The sequence below is a fragment of the Pleurodeles waltl genome, chromosome 1_1 (genome assembly GCF_031143425.1).
Source record: "Pleurodeles waltl isolate 20211129_DDA chromosome 1_1, aPleWal1.hap1.20221129, whole genome shotgun sequence".
Lineage (NCBI taxonomy): Eukaryota > Metazoa > Chordata > Amphibia > Caudata > Salamandridae > Pleurodeles > Pleurodeles waltl.
Window position 1 is genome coordinate 414,436,418 of NC_090436.1, and position 21,200 is coordinate 414,457,617.

General features: G+C 44.4%; 1 protein-coding gene across 2 annotated transcripts in view; it reads left to right on the forward strand.

The window, feature by feature from the left end:
* GFM2 (GTP dependent ribosome recycling factor mitochondrial 2) overlaps positions 1–21,200 on the forward strand; it is a 261,831-nt gene that overhangs the window by 211,998 nt on the left and 28,633 nt on the right. For both annotated transcript variants that reach the window (XM_069223861.1, XM_069223870.1), the window contains exon 18: positions 20,918–21,103. In XM_069223861.1, the coding sequence (XP_069079962.1) occupies positions 20,918–21,103 (186 nt within the window). The remainder of the gene's footprint in view (positions 1–20,917; positions 21,104–21,200) is intronic.

The window sequence follows — 21,200 nt, forward strand, 5'->3', positions numbered from 1 at the left end:
ATTGGGATGAGATGCAACATCTCATTGACCATCTGCCCAAGGACCTACAAAATAGGGCAAAACAAGTGGTTGAGGAGGGACAGACCATTTCCAACAACCAAATCCGCTCCTCCATGGACGCTGCATATACAGCTGCACGGACAATTAATACATCTGTAACTATCAGAAGGCATGCATGGCTCCGAACGTCTGGATTTAAACCAGAGATTCAGCAAGCAGTTCTCAATATGCCTTTTAACGAAAAAGAACTGTTCGGTCCAGAAGTGGACACAGCGATTGAGAAACTCAAAAAAGACACGGACACTGCTAAAGCCATGGGCGCACTCTACTCCCCGCAGAGCAGAGGGAATTACAGCACATTCCGTAAAACACCCTTTAGAGGGGGGTTTCGGGGTCAGAGCACACAAGCCAGCACCTAACAGGCAACACCGTCCAGTTACCAGGGACAGTACAGAGGAGGTTTTCGGGGACAATATAGAGGAGGGCAATTCCCTAGGAATAGAGGAAAATTTCAAAGCCCCAAAACCCCTACTACTAAGCAGTGACTCACATGTCACTCACCCCCTCCACACAACACCAGTGGGGGGAAGAATAAGTCATTATTACAAAGCATGGGAGGAAATCACTACAGACACTTGGGTTCTAGCAATTATCCAACATGGTTATTGCATAGAATTTCTACAATTCCCTCCAAACATACCACCAAAAGCACAAAATTTGACAAAACATCATTCCAATCTCCTGGAGATAGAAGTGCAGGCACTATTGCAAAAGAATGCAATCGAATTAGTGCCAAACACACAAATAAACACAGGAGTTTACTCACTGTACTTTCTGATACCAAAGAAGGACAAAACGCTGAGACCAATCCTAGACCTCAGAATAGTGAACACATTCATCAAATCAGACCACTTTCACATGGTCACACTACAAGAAGTATTACCATTGCTAAAACTACACGACTACATGACAACTTTAGACCTCAAGGACGCGTATTTCCATATACCAATACACCCATCGCACAGGAAATACCTAAGGTTTGTATTCAAAGGAATACATTACCAATTCAAGGTACTGCCTTTCGGATTAACAACCGCACCAAGAGTCTTTACCAAATGTCTAGCGGTAGTCGCTGCACACATCAGAAGGCAGCAAATACATGTGTTCACATATCTAGACGACTGGCTAATCAAGGCCCATTCGTTAATAGAGTGCTCAAATCACACAAATCAGATCATACAAACCCTCTTCAAACTAGGGTTCACCGTCAACTTCACGAAATCCAACATTCTGCCGTGCAAGGTACAACAATACCTAGGAGCCATAATAGACACAACAAAAGGAGTAGCCACTCCAAGTCCCCAAAGAATTCAAAATTTCAACACCATCATACAACGCATGTATCCAACACAAAAGATACAAGCAAAGATGATATTACAACTCCTAGGCATGATGTCTTCATGCATAGCCATTGTCCCAAAAGCAAGACTGCACATGAGGCCCTTACAACAGTGCCTAGCATCACAGTGGTCTCAAGCACAGGGTCATCTTCTAGATCTGGTGTTAATAGACCGCCAAACTTACCTCTCGCTTCTGTGGTGGAACAACATAAATTTAAACAAAGGGCGGCCTTTCCAAGACCCAGTGCCACAATACGTAATAACAACAGATGCTTCCATGACAGGGTGGGGAGCACACCTCGATCAACACAGCATACAAGGACAATGGAACGTACATCAAACAAAACTGCATATAAATCACCTAGAACTTCTAGCAGTTTTTCAAGCACTAAAAGCTTTCCAACCAATAATAGTTCACAAATACATTCTCGTCAAGACAGACAACATGACAACAATGTATTATCTAAACAAGCAAGGGGGGACGCACTCCACGCAGTTAAGCCTGCTAGCACAAAAAATTTGGCGTTGGGCAATTCACAACCAAATTCGCCTAATAGCACAATTTATACCAGGGATCCAAAATCAACTCGCAGACAATCTCTCTCGAGATCACCAACAGGTCCACGAATGGGAAATTCACACCCAAATTCTGAACACCTATTTCAAACTCTGGGGAACACCTCAAATAGACTTGTTTGCGACGAAGGAGAGCGCAAAATGCCAAAACTTCACATCCAGATACCCACATAAACAGTCCCAAGGCAATGCCCTATGGATGAACTGGTCAGGGATATTTGCTTACGCTTTTCCTCCTCTCCCTCTCCTTCCTTACCTGGTAAACAAACTCAGTCAAAACAAACTCAAATTCATATTAATAGCACCAACTTGGGCAAGGCAACCCTGGTACACAACGCTGCTAGACCTATCAGTAGTACCCTACATCAAATTGCCCAACAGGCCAGATCTGTTGACACAACACAACCAAAAGATCAGACACCCAGATCCAGCATCGCTGAATCTAGCAATCTGGCCCCTGAAATCCTAGAATTCGGGCACTTACAACTTACCCAAGAATGTATGGAAGTCATAAAGCAAGCCAGAAGGCCATCCACCAGGCACTGCTATGCAAGTAAATGGAAGAGGTTTGTTTGCTACTGCCATATTAATCAAATACAACCATTACACACAACTCCAGAACATGTAGTGGGTTACTTGCTTCACTTACAAAAATCTAACCTGGCTTTCTCTTCCATTAAAATACACCTTGCAGCAATATCTGCATACCTGCAGACTACCTATTCAACTTCCCTATATAAGATACCAGTCATTAAAGCATTCATGGAGGGCCTTAGGAGAATTATACCACCAAGAACACCACCTGTTCCTTCATGGAACCTAAATGTTGTCCTAACTAGACTTATGGGTCCACCTTTTGAACCCATGCACTCCTGCGAAATACAGTTCCTAACCTGGAAGGTTGCATTTCTCATCGCCATTACTTCCCTAAGAAGAGTAAGCGAGATTCAGGCGTTTACAATACAAGAACCTTTTATACAACTACACAAGAATAAGGTCGTCCTAAGGACTAATCCTAAATTTTTGCCAAAGGTTATTTCACTGTTCCATCTAAATCAAACAGTGGAACTTCCAGTGTTCTTTCCACAGCCAGATACCGTAGCTGAAAGGGCACTACATACATTAGATGTCAAAAGAGCATTAATGTATTACATTGACAGAACAAAGAACATCAGAAAGACTAAACAACTATTTATTGCATTTCAAAAACCTCATGCAGGAAACCCAATATCAAAACAAGGTATAGCCAGATGGATAGTTAAATGCATCCAAATCTGCTACCTTAAAGCTAAACGACAGCTGCCCATTACACCAAGGGCACACTCAACCAGAAAGAAAGGTGCTACCATGGCCTTTCTAGGAAACATCCCAATGCAAGAAATATGTAAGGCAGCCACATGGTCTACGCCTCACACATTCACCAACCACTACTGTGTAGACGTGTTATCCGCACAACAAGCCACAGTAGGTCAAGCCGTATTAAGAACATTATTTCAAACTACTTCCACTCCTACAGGCTGAGCCACCGCTTTTGGGGAGATAACTGCTTACTAGTCTATGCAAAACATGCGTATCTACAGCGACAGATGCCACGAACAGATGTACACTGGGTAAGTGACATTTTCCTTAGCCAGGTCGTGGGATTCCGGGTGAACATGCAGAAGTCACAGGTCCTAAGTTTGTCGGTCAGCCCGGATCATGAGGCAACCTTGAGAGATAGGTACCCCTTTCTTTGGTCGTCTTCGCGTCTCTCCTACTTACGGGTTGATTTAGCGATTTCAGCTGCCAGGACGGCGAGTTTGAATTACACAAAGTTAGTTCGCGAGGTGCAGCGGGACCTGGAGTCCTGGGTTAGACACAAATTGTCTTGGTTGGGTAGGGTGGCGGCTGTGAAGATGACAATTCTGCCGCGTATATTGTATATGTTTCAGGCGCTTCCGTTGACTCCACCTCCTCGGACGATATCCACTCTTCAGTCGGCGATTCTGAGATTCGTGTGGGAGGGTAGGCCGGCGCGTCTTCCGCGGCAGCTTTTGTTTCGCCCTAAGAGCGGGGGAGGCCTAGCGGTTCCCTGTCTTCTGCAATATTTTCAGGTGACACAACCACACTTTCTCTTAGAGTGGAGTCGTCCACTTACTGAGAAACATTGGTGTTTTATGGACCAGGCAGTGGCGGGCTCTCACATTTGGAAGGAGCCTTGGCTCCGGCGTCGCCATAGGGTGGGAGGCCTTTATTCTTCTCCGATTACGGGAGCAACGTTACGCATATGGGACGCAGTGGCTTGCCGGTCGGGGTTGACGTCCTTTCCGTCCCCGATGACCCCCATAGGCGCAAACCCTGATTTTGAGCCGGGATATCGTCTGGAAGGTCTGCGGCGCTGGTATGACGGGGGTTGTAAGAGGGTGGGAAGCCTTTTTGACGAACAAGGGGTATTGTCCTTCGAACAGCTACGGGAGGCATATGGCTTGTCGGAGGCAGATAGGCTGATGTAATATCAGATTCGGCATGGGGCTCTCCAGCCGGCTAACAGAGCATTAATAGAGAGACCACTTACACCGTTTGAGAAATGGCTGCTGCTAAAGAAGGACGATAAAAGAGTTATCTCAGAACTTTATCGGCTTCTGCAGGGGGAGAAGCGCCCGCATAAGTCAAAGGGACAGTCAAGATGGGAGAGAGAGATGAAGAGGGAATTCTCAGATGAGGAATGGGACAGCATATTCTATAGGATTCACCACACAGCCTATAATGCAGCGGGGACTGATACATCATACAAAGTGGCCTCCTATTGGTATTACACTCCAGCGCGGGTACATGCATGGGATCAGGCTAAGTCCGATCTTTGTTGGAGGGGCTGTGGGGCCACAGGTACACTTGTACATCTACTTTGGCACTGCCCCAAGCTCCATCGATTTTGGGCAGGCATTATAGATGATATAGATGCAGCGTTCCATACCAAGGTCCCTCGATTCCCATCGTACATCCTGTTGGGGTTGCCCAATCCCCTTACCTTTCCCTTGAGATCGTTAAAGGGGAGGCAGATGGCTCTGGCACTTAATGCAGCGTTACAGTTGATCCTGGTGTTGTGGGGTACGGATAGGCTTCCGACACATGTCTCCTGGCTTCAGAAGCTGTGGTTTATCCTCGCTATGGAGAAACTCACCCTAGCTTCCCAGCAGCGGGTGGGAGAAATGAGTGAATTATGGAAGCCATTCCTTCGGATCCTATCCGCAGAATTTTCTGAGCTGACATGTCCGGCCTATTTGAGAGTCTTGAGGCTAACTTGAACTCTAGTTAGACATTAGAGGGGAGGGATGTCCGAGATGGTAACTATTAGCGTGAGTAAGAGGGAGGAGCAGAGGAGTGGAGAGAAGCTAAGATGTCACAGGGGCTGGAGGGTAAGCATTGTTGGTATGTGTTTATTTCTGTGTTTACACGGGGCCCATGAGGGGATCTTGCAGTCTGGAGAATATTGGTCATTGCCTGGATGCTCGCTGGACTGTAAGGGAGGGGCGGGCGGTGATGTCCTTTCGGGCATGATGCGGGACTAATTGGAGGGACGTTATCTGTAGCCTTGAGTTCTTATTGCATGAGATTTTTCTTTTTTCGCGGCCCTGTGATGATGTTTTTTTGTATGTTTATACGTTCAAAATAATAAACAGATTTGATCCATAAAATTGTATGTGATGTTCTGATTTAAATTTAAAATTCTGTTGTGAACATGTGAGGTGTGGGCAGCCGTGCACGGAGATGGCTGCAATTCCCTAAGCCAGTGGTTCCCAATCTGTGCGCCGCGGCTCGCTGGTGCGCCATCAAAACTAGCCAGGGGCGCCGCACACAGTTTGGGAACCACTGAGCTATTTATAGCCCTTGGGCCAGTTCGTACAAAATAAAACTACTCAGTTGTAGCAGCTCTTTTTTAATTTTGTCCTTGAGCGCCCTCTGGTGGTTAAACACAACTAAAGGGATTCTACATTTCACAATATTTAAACAGTTATGTTATAACTACATAAAAATGAGACCTGCCCATTTTACTAGGGTTACCGTCAACCAATATTTTCCCCTTACTAAAAAACCCTATGCATGCTGTAATTAAACAACTGTTACATTTTTATTTTTTACAGTTATATATAGAATTACAATACCTTCATTGGCGTCATCCCAATTCTTTTCAGGGAGAAAAATGGATGTACTCCCTAGGCCAGGCTTACATCCCCCACCCGCCAACAAAAAGTAACATAATGGGGAGCCGCAGCCAGTGGCCAATAGATCAAGGGAGCCGTGGGTCGAAAATGTTTGGGAACCACTGCCCTAAGCTATCTCCCACCTGCCTCCAGTCCCCACCTGTTATGCGATCAGAAGGAGCTGTGGTGACCCACAAATGTGCAGCCTGGACCCTGGGTTACTCCTCATGGGAGGGAACAGTGAAGGCCCGTGATTCTTGTCCCTCTGGCCATACATGGGGAGAAGAATTATACAATACAATGGGTGTTCTGTTCCCGATGTTGCAGGAAAGTGTGTGGGTTGGGGAATATGCCTCTTCCTGAAGAAATGAAGAAAAAAAAAACTACCTGAAAGAGTGTGACTTCACCCAACTTATCTTGCTGGGCTACTGAGCACCAAGGTTAGGGACATGGGTCGCATCAGATCTACGAAAGATACTAATGATGGGATGCACTCTGAAATGGACTGTCCTCTCCACACAACACAAACCAAATCAGACCTGAGTCTCTCCAGTACAGTGGAGAACATCGTTAGGGCCTCCTGAGCTTGACCAATTCGTGAATATTACAATGATCAGAATGGAAAGTGGGCAGGTGGAACGATGATCTGATTGGACCGCCCTCCCCCAATCTCAAACATCTTTTGACTAATATTCAGGGAGCATGGATGAAGATAAGGTTTAACGCATTATTATTTGGATGGAGTGTGTTTGTTGGGATAAGTTTAAAGGCTCAAGATTTTCGAAAAATCAATATATACTCTTATATGATGTTGTAGTTTGTCTGATGGTGCCCAAAAATTATTGGAGGATTGGCAACCCTCTGAAAGCCAGGGTCTGTGGAGGTGGTGGGAAGAGGGTATTTGAATCACCAGAATGGCCTTTAAATTGATGAGCTACTCTCCCCTCATGTGGAATGTGAGAGGTATGGGATCCATTAGCAAATGATATAGGATCTTGTCATACTTGAAATGGAGCAGGGTAAATGTTGCTCTTCTTCATGAGATTTACCTTTCTGAAGGAGAAGTGGTTAATCTAAGAATAATGGAGGGGCTAGTTATATGCCTCAACATGCTTCTAATTTTATATGGGAATATTGATTTGGATAAGGTGGATGTTGGACCTGGCATCCTTGACGTAGTCTTTCCTGTCCTTTTGCCTCTGCCGGCTGTTTTTTTTTTACTGTGTGCTGGACTCCGTTTTTGCTGTTGTTGGTACTCTGGTCACCTTACCAATGCTGACCAGTGTTAAAGTGCAAGTGTTCTCTGTGTAAACTATATGTGTAATTGGCTTTTCCATGATTGGTATATTTGATTTACTAGTAAATCCCTAGCAAAGTGCACTAGAGGTGCCCAGGGCCTGTAATTCAAATGCTACTAGTGGGCCTGCAGCATTGATTGTGCCACCCACATAACAAGCCCTGTAAACATGGCTCAGACCTGCCAATCCAGCATCTGTGGGTGCAGTTTTAAACTGCCAATTTGATCTGGCAAGTGTACCCACTTGCAAGGCCCAAACCTTCCCTTTTTTGTACAAGTAAGGCACCCCTAAGTTAGGCCCTAGGTAGCCCCATGGGCAGGGTATATAGTGTGTTAAAGGTAGGACATGTACTAATGTGCTTTACATGTCCTGACAGTGAAGTACTGCCAAATTCTGTTTTCACTGTTGCAAGGCCTATCTCTCTCATAGGTTAACATGAGGATTGCAGTTAAATATCTTTTAAGTGCATTTTCCCATTGGAAGCAGATAGAGATATGGAATGTGGGGTCTCTGAACTCAATTTAAAAATACATCTTTTGGTAAAGTTGGTTTTTAGATTGTCAGTTTTAAAATATAACTTTTAGAAAGTGGGCATTTTCTTCCTTAAACCATTCTCTGCCTCTGCCTGCGTGTGTATTCCACGTCTGGATTAGACTGACAGCTGGGCTGTTGTGAATTCCCTGTAGACAGTGACACAAAGGGAGCTGGAGTGTAGCCTGCATATCCTGATGAGCCTCCTGGGCTAGAGTCGGGAGGGAGGAGCTGACACATACACCTGAATGGGCTGTGCCTGTCTTCACACAATGCAGTCTCCAACCCCCTGGTGTATGTTGGGCCAGGGCTGGGCAAGGCAGGATCTTGTGAACAACAGAGGCTTTCCTTTGAAGTTTGCCTACTTCAAAGGCAGAAAGGGTTGTAAGTAGTGGACCCAAATCCCAGACTTTTAGAATACTTGTGGAACAAAGAGGGACCTCAGCCAAGGAGAAGAGCTGGAGGAGGAGTACTGCCACTTTGAGGTGTGTGCTTTGCTGGGTTGGCCTTCAGTTGCTGCTTCTGCCTTAGAGAGGACAAAGACTGGACTTTTCCATGTATTCTGTTTGTGAAGTTTCTCCATAGGCTTGGACTGAGCTTGCCCCCTGTTCTGAAGTCTCAGGGCCATCAAAGACTTCCTCTGCCAGCACCTGGACTCTCTGCTGAGACTCCTACCCTGCCAAGTGGTGCCTAATCCAGTCGCTGGGCCCTTCAAAGGAGAAGCTGGTGAAAAACCAAGCATAACCAAGTACACCGACTTCGAACGACTCCAGACTGATGCCGCTGCCAGATCCCGCGATGTCGCCTGCAACTGAAGCTGTGGTCTTCGCTGGAGTGCGAGGACCCATCAGGCCCACCGCATCCTCGCTGAAGTCCACAATTTTGCGAACCCTGAAGTGCTGTGTCATCGACGTCCGCGACACTCGACTCCGCTGGACCACGCCATGACCGCGGGATATCGACCACGCCGGAAGTGTGCGGATCCAACGCTCCGCACCGATGCCACCTCACCTCCACAGCTCTGCAGAAAGGACCCGACACCTCGCACCGACTCCTTCGGTCCACAGCCCTGGAACTGACGCCACACCAGATCCAGCGTCGCCTCGATCCCCGATTCTGTGCACAGGCTTGTTTCCACATTTTCACAAGGTACTGTACCTGGGGGTCCATGTGACTCTGTGACCGGTGCCATTAGAGTTGGATTGTTGGGAATGACTCTTTCACAATGCCATGATATCACCAATTCGAAGCATTTGTGTTTCTAAGCACTATATTGAAGTTTAATCTTTAAAAATTCATAACTTTGCTTGTGTACGTTTGTCGTTTTGGTCTTATTTTACTTGGATAAATATTGGCTGTTTTCCTAGCCTGGTGTTGAGCCCTTTTTTTGGTGTTTTCACTGTGTTACTGTGTGTTGTTATACAAATAATTTACACATTGCATCTGAGATAAGCCTGACTGCTTGTACCAAGCTACCAAGGGCGTGACTCCCTTATCCTGACTAAAGTGAGGGCCCCTTGTTGGACAGAGTGTAAACTGACTGCCAACCAGAGACCTATTTCTAACAGTGGGGGCGCCTTTTGAATCTACTAATATATGCATAAATTGGGGTGCTGTCATGGTTGAGGGGAAACTCAATGGAGTACAGGTGTTGCTGGGCTGGATGAGTGTTCTAAATGTGGGCAGGTGCAATTTCTCAACTCCTTGACATCCATACCCATCTCTAGATGCACACTCTTCAATAGTGTTAGGGGGAGACTTCAACTGAGTGGCTGTTGTAACTTTAGATAGGTCCACACTCCCTCTGGCAAATTCTCCATGTGTGTGATTGGTGCAGATTTTCCTGATTTGGCTGAGGAACTGGGGAATTAATGACATCTGGAGACAGAGGAATGGTATGAGGGGAGGGTCTATTCTAACGTCCATGATTTGTATGTAAGGTTGGAAAAACTGTTATGTTCCCCTGAGTTTGGCACCCATGTTTCATGAGACCCAATTGCCTCAATCACAGGCTACCCAGAGTGACTCCAAGGGTCAATTGGCTGACCTCATGTGTGAACTACAGGGACACAAAAAGTTTCCAGAGGCCTCCCTGTAACTGCCCAGCTGACCAACACCAACTGGACCTGCCTCAAACCTGCTGCTTGAGTGAGTTCTGATTCTCCAAAAAGTGCCACCCTGGTCTTGGAGCGTTGACTGGCATAAGGGAGAGCTCCTGCTAAAGAAAAAGGTGAAAATCCTCAAGTTTGGTCTCTTTGCAAACAGACCCCTTCACACTGAGACACTGCTGCCGGAGACAACCGTCAATGCAAAGCTCCAGCAAGACCTACTCTTCACGTCGACAGTGACCATCTGCAGTGACTGACAATGTGAGCCCTGCACTGTGTGCTACTGCAACGAGCTCTGCGGTGATCACCAACGCAAAGCTCCAGCAACAACCGTATGTTACGCTTAACCTGCTCTCTACGTTAGAAGTCTCCTCCATATGGCCCCCTCCAACTCAAAGAAACTCCCCCTGAATCGAGAACGTAATGTATCAGCAGACTAACCTGGTCTCTGCATCTGACCTGTGCTCCAATGCAGTCAGTCTGAGCTTGTGACTTTCCCTTATTCCAGCACAACCAGGTAACCGCAAATGTCATTTAATGTTTCACTAAAGACTTTGAAGTTTCATGTCTCTGATTCTACTAACTGGATTTTGCATTTCTGTTTTATTTATTAAAATATAATCAATGTTTTTAAATTGGTTTGGTATTTTTCTTGTGCTCTTGAATTTTCCTTGTGTTTTCACCTTTACTATTTGTCAGCTTAGTAAATTCTTTACACTTTGTCTCTAAGTTAAGCATGACTGCTTTGGGCCACACTCCCAGAGGGTTAGTCACAGATTAAGTTAGTGACTCTGTTTTTTAGTTCGCCCTGAGAAGGGTTGTGGTTGTTGCCAGAGTGTGGCTTTCACCCTACCAACACAATTTCTTACAGTGAGTGGCTGCATTCATCCATTTCATAAGCAGCACATTCGTACACAAAGTAGTTCACTTTATGCTAGAATTTATAATATGCAATATGTGCTTTCCTAGACCAAAAAATATTTTTTCTTTTCAGCATTTTGTTTTTTATTGGTGAGGGCCCGGCATCATCCCCGGCAATAATTTTTTTGAAAAGCAGTGATGAAACAATACAAGCATTAGCAAAGTCTAAAGGCTGGCAATCAGAACCAGACCTATTGGCTTTGCCATTACCTGTTTTTGATTGGAAAGCTGATGCTCAGCATCTGTGTTGTAGCAGAGAAGAGGTTTTTGTCTAGGAGAAACAAAATTGTGGAGGACAGAGCAGGTGCTTGCTCCTAGTTGCACGCTTGAGTCACACACAACAGGAAACATTTGACCGAAGGGTGTTTTCGAAAATGTAGCTATTAGACCTGCCATCTTTGGCGTGGTCTCCCCTAACTTTTCCCTGTTTCCCAGGTTGTTGTGCTTTTCTCTGTTTTTGCTGTTTTTGTTCTTCTGGGCACGTTACCACTGCTATCCAGTGCTAAAGTGCAAGTGCTCCTTTGTAAAATATATGTGTAATTGACTTTCCATGATTGGCATATTTGATTTACTAGTAAGTCCCTAGTACAGTGCACTAGAGGTGCCCAGGGCCTGTACATCAAATGCTACTAGTGGGCGTGAGTTCTGGTTGTGCCAGCCATATAAGTAGCCCTGTAAACATGGCTCAGACCTGCCACTGCAGTGTCTTGTGAGTGCAGTTTGAAACTGCCAATTCATCTTGGCAAGTGTACCCACTTGCCAGGCCTAAACCTTCTCTTTTTATACATGTAAGGCACCCCTAAGGTAGGCCCTAGGTAGCCCCATGGGCAGGGTGCAGTGTATGTTAAAGGTGGGACATGTACTTATGTGTTATACATGTCCTAACAGTGAAAAACTGCCAAATTCGGTTTTCACTGTTGCAAGGCCTATCCCTTTCATAGGTTAACATGAGGGCTGCCTTTAAATATTATTAAAGTGCAGATTCCCTTATGGAGCAGACAGAAATATGGAGTTTAGGGTCTCTGAGCTCACAATTTAAAAATGCATCTTTTAATGAAGTTGGTTTGTAGATTGTGTGTTTGAAAAATGCCATTTTTAGAAAGTAGACATTTTCTTGCTTAAACCATTCTGTGACTCTGCCTGTTTGTGGATTCCCTGTCTGGGTCAGTTTGACAGTTGGGCTGTTTGCACCTTTCTCTAGACAGTGACACAAAAGGAGCTGGGATGTAGCCTGCATATCCTGATGAGCCATCTGTGCTAGGAGGGAGGGGAGGAGTGGTCATTTACTCCTGAAAGGGCTGTGCCTGCCCTCACACAATGCAGTCTCTGACTCCCCAGTGTGTGTCTGGGGCCTGGCCTGGGCAAGGCAGGATTTTATAAACAAGAGAGACTTTCCTTTGAAGTAGGCCTACTTCAAAGGCAGAAAGAGGTTTAAGAAGAGCCCCCAAACCCCCTGAAAATCAGATCGCTTCTGTTATCAAGGAGAACCTCTGCCAAGGAGAAGAGCTGAGGGGAAATGCTGCCCTGCCTGTAGCTGTGCTTTGTAAAGCTGTCCTGCAGTTGCTGCTTCTGCCTTTGAAAGGGGACAAAGACTGGACTTTGTGGTATATTCCTGCTTGAGAAGAATCTCCAAGGGCTTGGACTGAGCTTGCCCCCTGTTCTGAAGTCTCAGGGCCATCAAAGACTTCCCCTACCAGCACCTGGACTCTCTACTGTGACTTCTGCCCTGACAAGTGGAGCCCTATCCAGTCCCTGGGCCCTTGAAAGAAGGAGCTGGTGAAAATCCAAGAAAACTGACATGGACGACTCCGGACGCGCCGCTGCTGAATCCTGTGACTCCTCCAGAAACCGTCTCCGTGATCCTTGCTGGAGTGTGACGACCCTCGCAGGTGTTACACTGCTGCAGCCCTGCTGAAGTCCGCAAGTCCATGGAAGTCGCTGCACCACAACGTGACCGATGCTGCTTCCCGAAGTGCGCAGATTCAGTGCTTCGCACCGCCGCGCCTCACCTCCACCGCTCCGCATAAAGGACCCGACACCTCTTTGTGACGCCTCTGCTCCTTTGCCCCGTAGCACTGGAACCGACGCCAGGGTCCCCGACTTCACGCACCGGCTTGTTCTCACAGTTTACTAAGGTACTGTACCTGGGGGTCTGCATGATTTAGTGTCTGGCGCCGTTGGCGTCGGATTGTTGGGAATGACTCCGTCACAACACCGTGTTAACACCTCATCGAAGCATTTTGTGTTTCTAAGCCCTATTTTTAAGTTTAATCTTTAAAAGATCATAACTTGACTTGTGTATGTCTGATGTTTGTCGTTTTGGTTTTGTTTTGTTTTGTTTAGATAAATATGGGCTATTTTTCTAAGCCTGTGTTGAGTCATTTTGTGGTGTTTTGACTATACTACTATGTATGTTGGTACAAATACTTTACACCTTGTCTCTGAAGTTAAGCCTGCCTGCTCATGCCAAGCTCCCAAGTGGGTGAGCAGGGGGTACAAATACTTTACACCTTGTCTTTGAAGTTAAGCCTGCCTGCTCATGAAAAGCTGCCAAGGGGGTTAGCAGGGGGTTAACTGAGGGTGATTCTCCTTTACCCTGAATCGAGTGATTCGAATGCTGATATTTAAGCTCCTTTCACTAAGAGTCGAAGCCGAAAATTATGATTCAATCACCTTTAAAAACTATTTATGAAATAACGCCTGGAATTGAAATCTTTTTCGAGACTACCATGTTATACATGCATTATAACCTCTAAAGAAAAGTTGCAGAAAAGCTGCACTTGTGAAAAAGCTACATGTGGTTCGTTTCACACTGGAGGTTTAAGCACCTCCTCCAGATTCATGTAACACTGAGATTAACCCCCTCCTCCTGAGTCATGTAACTCTGAAGTGTTCTGCACTATCTCCATTATTGTCATTTTATCAACCTCAGAATGCTGCGCCATACCCAAGCTTGATTGGACCTATTTATTTATTTGTTTTCTATATCCTGGACTGCATCAGTCTGGTTTCATTTTGAAAGGGCAGCCCGTGCACGAGAGCAGAGGAGCTTCGCCCCTCTAAATAAAATGCCCCCCAGAACTGAAAAATAAAATGGTAATAAAGTTTATTTATAACCATTTTATTTTTCAGCACCCCATCCTGAACAGAGTGTGAGGACGGAGCAGGGCAATTGCTGCTGAGTGGCAGCAGGGAGCTCTGTACTTTAGTTTAAAGTGCATATGTCCATTTGGCCGGCTGACTTGCGACAGCCTGCCTGTCATGTGCACTTTAAAAATCTCAGACAGCTAGGTTACAGACATCCCAGGCCTCCAGTGCCCTTGTGAGTGCAGAAAGAGGCCGCTTCTTCCAATCTTGACGCTTTTCTCATGCTGTTTAACAGCAAGAGAGCAGCACCAGGATTGGTTGGTGCAGTTTCCTGTGGCCTGCGTTGGAGTTTCCTGGAAAGACTGACTGCGAGAGGAAAGGAGGATTCGTCAGGTAAGTGCCATTTAAAAAAAATATATTATTATTGTACCCCACACTGTAAAGACAAGCCAGCCGCCACTGCATTTTGAGGGGTAATGTTAACATGAAGGGAGTAATAGGTGTACATATAGTCATGGATATCTGTATTAGAATTGATAGTAAATTGTAGACTGCTAGCAGTCCAAGAGATATGTAAGTTCAGGTGCACCGAGAGTAGTTGTACTCAAGTGTATGAAATCCACAGCAGAAGGATGTCCTAAGGAATTAGCTGAGTTAATCAGAGGGTTAAACATGATGCTAATTGGAGGTATTTAAGCAAGGGTAACGAGAGTAGCACAGTTATGTACTGAAGTTGAGCATACCCATCAACAGTGATGTCAGATAGTATGAATTAGTAGGATTAATAGCAGAGGCTATTAGAAGATAGCATAAAGAAGGGGATTATTCATTTTAATGAAGATCAGTCTCAAGTGACATGCTTTTAGGAAGCATTTTAGGGCAGAGAAAGGTGGTGTGTTCTGTGTATGCACAGGAAATGGGTTCTAAATTGTGGAAACATTGCTTGAGAAGGATCAGCATAGAGTGCACTTCTTCTTGAAACATAGGATGCAGAGAGATATTTTGTTGTTGGATCATAGTTTTTGTGAACCTGAAGATATGAATAACTTTTTATTAAGGTTGAGGTGTAGGTGAGGCAAGCAATTTTCTTTGTGCTTTTGGTGTCATTAAGTAGCCATTTGAGGAAAGCAAGTGATATGCTCAGGTTTTTTGTTAGAAATCTTGCAGCAGCCTCTAATACAGTCCTGATTAAAGCTAGTCTTTTTTTAGGTTGGCCCATGAGGAGAGCTGAGCCATAATTAAGGCATAAATTTACCACGTCATTCACTTATCTGTGCAGCAGTTCTCAAATAGTGCTGGATATGGTGCCGCCTATTACGTTGGTGTCCATTCCTGGTTTTGCTCCTTACCAAATTCCTCAACGTTCTAAACAACACTTTCACAGAAGATTAGGTCAAATGTCACCTCTTAAGGTCTTGAGGTTCAAGTCATGTCAAGTATGTCACAAAAGGAGGCCTACTTTAGATCCCGGTTACATCTACATGTGGTTTTGCGGCCTGACCACGATCTTTCGGCTTGTGACTCCTGTACTACAATGCATCTAAGAGTGTTCATAGCTCAGTGCACCCAAAAGTGTTCAGATTGGGAGTTATTTCTAAGTCAGGCCTCTAAGAAGCTCTCCCATGCCCCCAAATAGTCCCTCAACCCTCCAAGAAGCTCCATCGCAAGGACAATTTCTCTACTTCTTTGAGAAAACAGTTATACTCCCAAGACTGTTCCGGAGCCTGATGCACATTCCTGATGATGGTATTTTCCTCTTCCCTTGGAGCTGATCCCGGTTTTGAGAAAACTGAGACTGGAGCTTTCAAATACTTTTGCTGATCCGTCTCTGGTTGAGGCCTTTCAGCAGGCTTTGTTGGACGTCTTTATGGCCGCCCATGATTCTCTGGGCTCCTTCTGGCTCCAAGAGGTGGACCAGACCGTTCAGCCTGAGTGATTCCGGTGATTTCAGCCCGGACATCCCCCAACTTTGAGAGTAGATGAAGATTTCCTTGAGGACCAGCGTCTTGTGGAGTCTTTTCCTGAAGTTTTCATTCTTCTGTTTGAATTCATGTGCTTGGTATGCCCAACTTACATTTTAATGCGCAGGGAGAATGCTTCAGAGGCAGATAACCCCTTCCCTCCTTATCACACAACTGCTGGCCTCTAATTAGGTAGGTAAGTAAATCTTTATTGCTTAATTTATGTTAACAATCAATGGCAAATAACACAAGCCTCTACCACTTCCTTCCATTCAAGTTTTTTCACAAATAAATCCCTACAATTTCCTAAAAGCCAATTAAAAACATATTTAAGTTTTCTCCATCAAAATTCCCGTACAATGATAGCATCGGATCAACACAAACATTAAAAAATCCCCAAATCACTTTATTAGCACTATTGCCACATAAAAAAAATATATTTTCAGGGCTACATTAAAAGAACCCCTACCAATCACCCACATCTATGTATTTAAAATATCTCAGTGCATTTTTAACTCTCAAACATCATACAGATTAAATATTTCAGTTATTCCTAAAATTTGTCAAACTCATTGCCATGAGCGAGATGAATTTCATCGTACTCCTGATTTGTTTACTCGTGTTTCCCACAAAATAATAATCATTTGCCTGTTTTTGTTGTCTAATACCCGATTCCCTTAAGAGTGGTTTCAGGTGATTATTTCTTAAATCTTGTAAATAGGGACACAGGCACAGGATGTGCTCAATTGTTTTAGGATAGGCATTGCAGAAACAGCATCGTGTCATTTGATTGTCCTTCTTATTCCAACATCCCTCAAACTGTAATGGAGCGATATTTAGGAGCATAAAACGTAGAAAAGCCTGTTTTACCCAGTGGCTCAGCTGAAAGTGAAAGTACAGTTATCTTTTGTTTGAGAGACTTCCATGAGTGTAGTGTGCATTCTTATATTTTGCTGTCACCATTAGGTCTATTTCATTTGCTACAGAATTCCTGGTCGTGTTTATTAGCATTTTCCTCATCCGTTTGAGATTCCAACTAGATTTTTCATCTTGGGTAATTTAAAGTTTCTTAATATCTGTTCCAACTCAGTTCTGGTGGCTACTATATTTATACACTGGTTTTCTTCTGGGTCTTCTCTAATAAGGGCCTTTAAAGTAGATAATGCTGCATTCTCATGACCACATAATCAGATCAATATAATTTCAGGTAGCTAACTGCTTTAATCCACATTCTGATCGTATCCATGCACATGGCGTATCAGATCGTAATTTAAAAATTTGCTGTATAACATTAATCAACAAAGAGTTTAACACATCTGTCTTTTCTTACTTAAAAACTATGATGTTGAGCTGTTTGAGCCGTCCATACCTTCTACATAGCTAGAATCCAATATCCTTCAGTCATCTTCAAAGACCATTTATCGAAACACTACCAGAACCAGTGTTCTTTAACTGGAAAAATCATTTTCAGGTCTGGTAATTCACGGACAGTTTAGTTAGCGCCATAGGCCTTGGCCTCTGATCCCAGAGCCTTAGTGACACCTCCTGCTCTAGTGAGTTTAATTGGTTGAAGCGTCTTCTGCAAAACGTAATCTCAGTGTTTTTCCTTAGGCACCACCGGACCATGAGGCCCAATGACTTGACCGCATGGGGAAAAAGGTGCTTTGTTCTGTAGATCTAGCATTGCACACTGTCAACACTACATGTTTACTCAGGCAACACATCTGTGCTCTATGGAAAATGGCGCAACTGGCCATGATCGGCCTTCTGGATCACATGAAAGTTCCATTCTCTGAATTGGTGATTGATGTCCAGATGCCTCTAAAAATATTCTGAAATATTCTCTTGACTCTGCTGATGAGATGGGCCATTCTGTGGCTGCAGCCTTTACCCTACACGGGCACACCTGAATGTGCTTAGTTAGCTTGTGCAGTCGTCCAGGCTGTCCAAACAGATATCCCACTTGATGGGGAGAGAGTTGTCTTTGAGAAAGTATATTCTGCCTTGAATTGTTTATACATAGCCATGCTACAGCGCACGCGCTTGGCCTTGCCTCTTCATCCAAGCAATTTCACACCCTGCTTTCATCCACTTTCCACAGGCCAAATTTCCAGATATCTGCAAACCTTATTTTGTGTGAGAGGTGGATCTAAGGGACTTTATTAGCAGCTACTCCAGTCCCCCCACCCCCCTATTTCCACTAGTGCTGTTGCCTCTAAGCCACTTTGTTTTGTCCTTAAGCATCAGCTTTTGGTCGGAGGAGCTGGTTCTCTCATTTTGTGTTGTCTAGCTGTCCGACTAGGATTACACTCAACCCTTCTTCTCTTCCTGATCAGCTGCCATCTTGAGTTGAGGACCATTTGCCAGGCCCATGAAGGAAGATCTATCTCTGGCGGTGTAGTACAAGTCCTTTTGGACAACAGTTCCACTATCCATTATCTCAACTGGCAGGACTTAGTGTTTTTTTTTTTTTTTACCCTGTGCTGGGAGGCCTTGCACTTTTGGGTGTGGGCTCTTCCAAGTTGCAGCTCCTCTAAATAGCCCACTGAATGTGAAGACAGGTGTCCTAAGTCATGTTTCTTTGTAGGATCACAAATGCAAGCTCTGCCTTGATGCGAGGGATATGATCTTTTCCCATTGACCATGTCTTTAATGGGGAAATCCCTTCTGGGCTGTGCTCAGCACTTTCCACCACATAATTCCAACTGAGCTGGTCAGAGGACTCGATTTATGTATTTCCTCACATTCCTGCCACTCTTGAATTTTCTGCCGAAGGCGTGGTAAGATAACAGGCAGATGATCACACAGGATTGAGCAAGGAGGAGTTTTACAATGATGGGGTGAAACCCAACATGCAGCCTTCACACACCCTCCCAGACAGAATAGATCTGATTTTGGAGCAGGATGTTTGGGTCCTCCACCCCAATGTTTGGACACTTTGTTTCCACACATGTAGAAGAGCATTGCTAATTAGAGTCCTTCAACTTAAATGCAAAAATTGTTTTTAGGTGCCATGCTGCATACTTAAACCCTTTTGTGCTCACCTGTGCAAATCTTGTGTTTTCTGCTTTCCCTTGCTCAGCAGGGCTTGGGGGTTTCTACTTACAAAGGCCTCTTGTTGTTCTTTCAGCATTTCTAACTCTTTCTTAACAGGCTTAGGTTTACTCTCATGATGCATTTTTTGAAAGGCTTATGTGGCTTCTGTAACTAAAGATTGAGGCAAAGGCTATTCCAATAATTTGTTGGCAATACAAAATGTCTGTCACTTAAGGAGGCAGTGCAGACTAGTGGTGTAAAGGAGCCACAGGTTAGCAAATCTGAGTGCTAAGAATGATGGAGATTTGGTGTAAATGGACTTGTGTTACTCTTCAAACCTATGCATGGTTGTTCTGCTTTTTTACCCTAAAGGCTATTTTCCTGGTGGCTCTTACTTCAGCACGCTGGGTTGGTGACTTGCAGGCCCTGTTGTTCCGTCCTCCATCTACTTTCGTTTGCTAAGGCAAACTGGTTGTGCGTAAATGTCCTTCTTTCCTAATGAAGTGGTGTACACCTTCCATTTGGGCTAGCTTATTACTCTTCCATCTTTCTGTACCCTCCTCATCCTTCCAAGGAAGGCTGGCACCTAAGTAAGCTGTTTCCTATGTTGATCGAACAAGGTGAGAATGAGTAGATGATCAGCTTTTCACATGTTTCACTGGAGCCAAGAAAAATAAAGCAGTGACCAAAAGTAAGGTATTGTGCTAAGTCAATGTGTATTAAAATATCCCCTGCCCTGGCTAAAAGGGCCCTCTGTACACACTGTACAAGGGCCGTGGTGGCTTCTACTGTTGTCACCAGGGGAAACTCCATGCCATTGTCTGATATGTGCTGGCCAGCCATTTAGCCTTCTTTGCTTACTTTTGCCAAATATTATTGTGTGATGTCTCATGTGCGGAGTGGGCATGCTGCATCATTTTCCTAGCAAGTTGATACTGCTCAGACCCGCTTCCATGTGGGTATTGCTTTGGGACTCGTTCATCAGGTGAGGAGTCTGCAGGCAGAAGTGTTCATCAGAAGAAAAGTTAGTTACCTTTGGTAACAATATTGCTAGTGGATACAATACAAATGTAATCTTGCCGACTCTTCACTGCCTTTCCTATTCCCCTTCTGAATTTGCACCATTCTTAATAGAGTGTCAAAGTATCCAAAATGATTATTCTTGTTTTAATGTCTGCTTGTTAAGCCTTTTCAGTTCCTCTCTGCTGGTCTTGATTGAGTGTGGAAGTAAGCTAAGGAACTGGCAAAAAGTAGTGCTGTATGTAAGCCAGTGCTGTTGCGTCCCTGATCAACAGAGCTGCAACTGAAGTGTTGTGATGCTGGAGAATGTAAAGAAGTTTTCCCTATACAAACTGGCCCCAGGGGTTATTTTTAAGGGGTGTCATCTGAAGTAAGATGTAGTATACACCAGAAAAAACATCAGAAAATGTTTGTCTTTGCACTAGTCCACATTATGTTTTATGCTAAGTAGACTTGCTAAGATTTATGCTAAGTAGGCTTTGAGGGAATATAGGTTACCTGCGACACTCTTTTTTGTCTCCTTAACTGCAGTAGGAGCCAGATCTCTACTCAAATGTGCAATAAGCACCTTTAAGCTTGGGTTTTGAGGTAATGTTTACTTGATGTCATTTCAGACGTGCCTTTTCCATATCTTTTTATTGATTTTAATTCATCACAGTATATTATAATACAACACGTAATTAATGACAAGTCACTAGAGAACCAACATCAGTCATGTGCATATTATCATAAATATCTGAAAGTTAGTTTATACCCAAATTAGTGAGCTTTATTTTTCACCTTGCATTATTATTTCAGACACACTTGATAGAACAATAGGAGAAAAGCGGCACACAGTGACTGTTGAGCTGGGAGTGCGACCATGGGAAGAAGAGGGAGCAGGCAATAAACCAGTAATTGACTATTCTGAAAACATGCCTCAACAACTACTTACAGACTTGCAAGAAGCTATTGAAAATGGCATTCACAGCGCCTACCTGCAAGGTAAAGTACCTATATCAGTAACAAGGCATGTGACTGTGCAAAGAATCCCTGGCAGATGGGCATGTTTGACCTCATCTTATGTGACATCACTGACTTA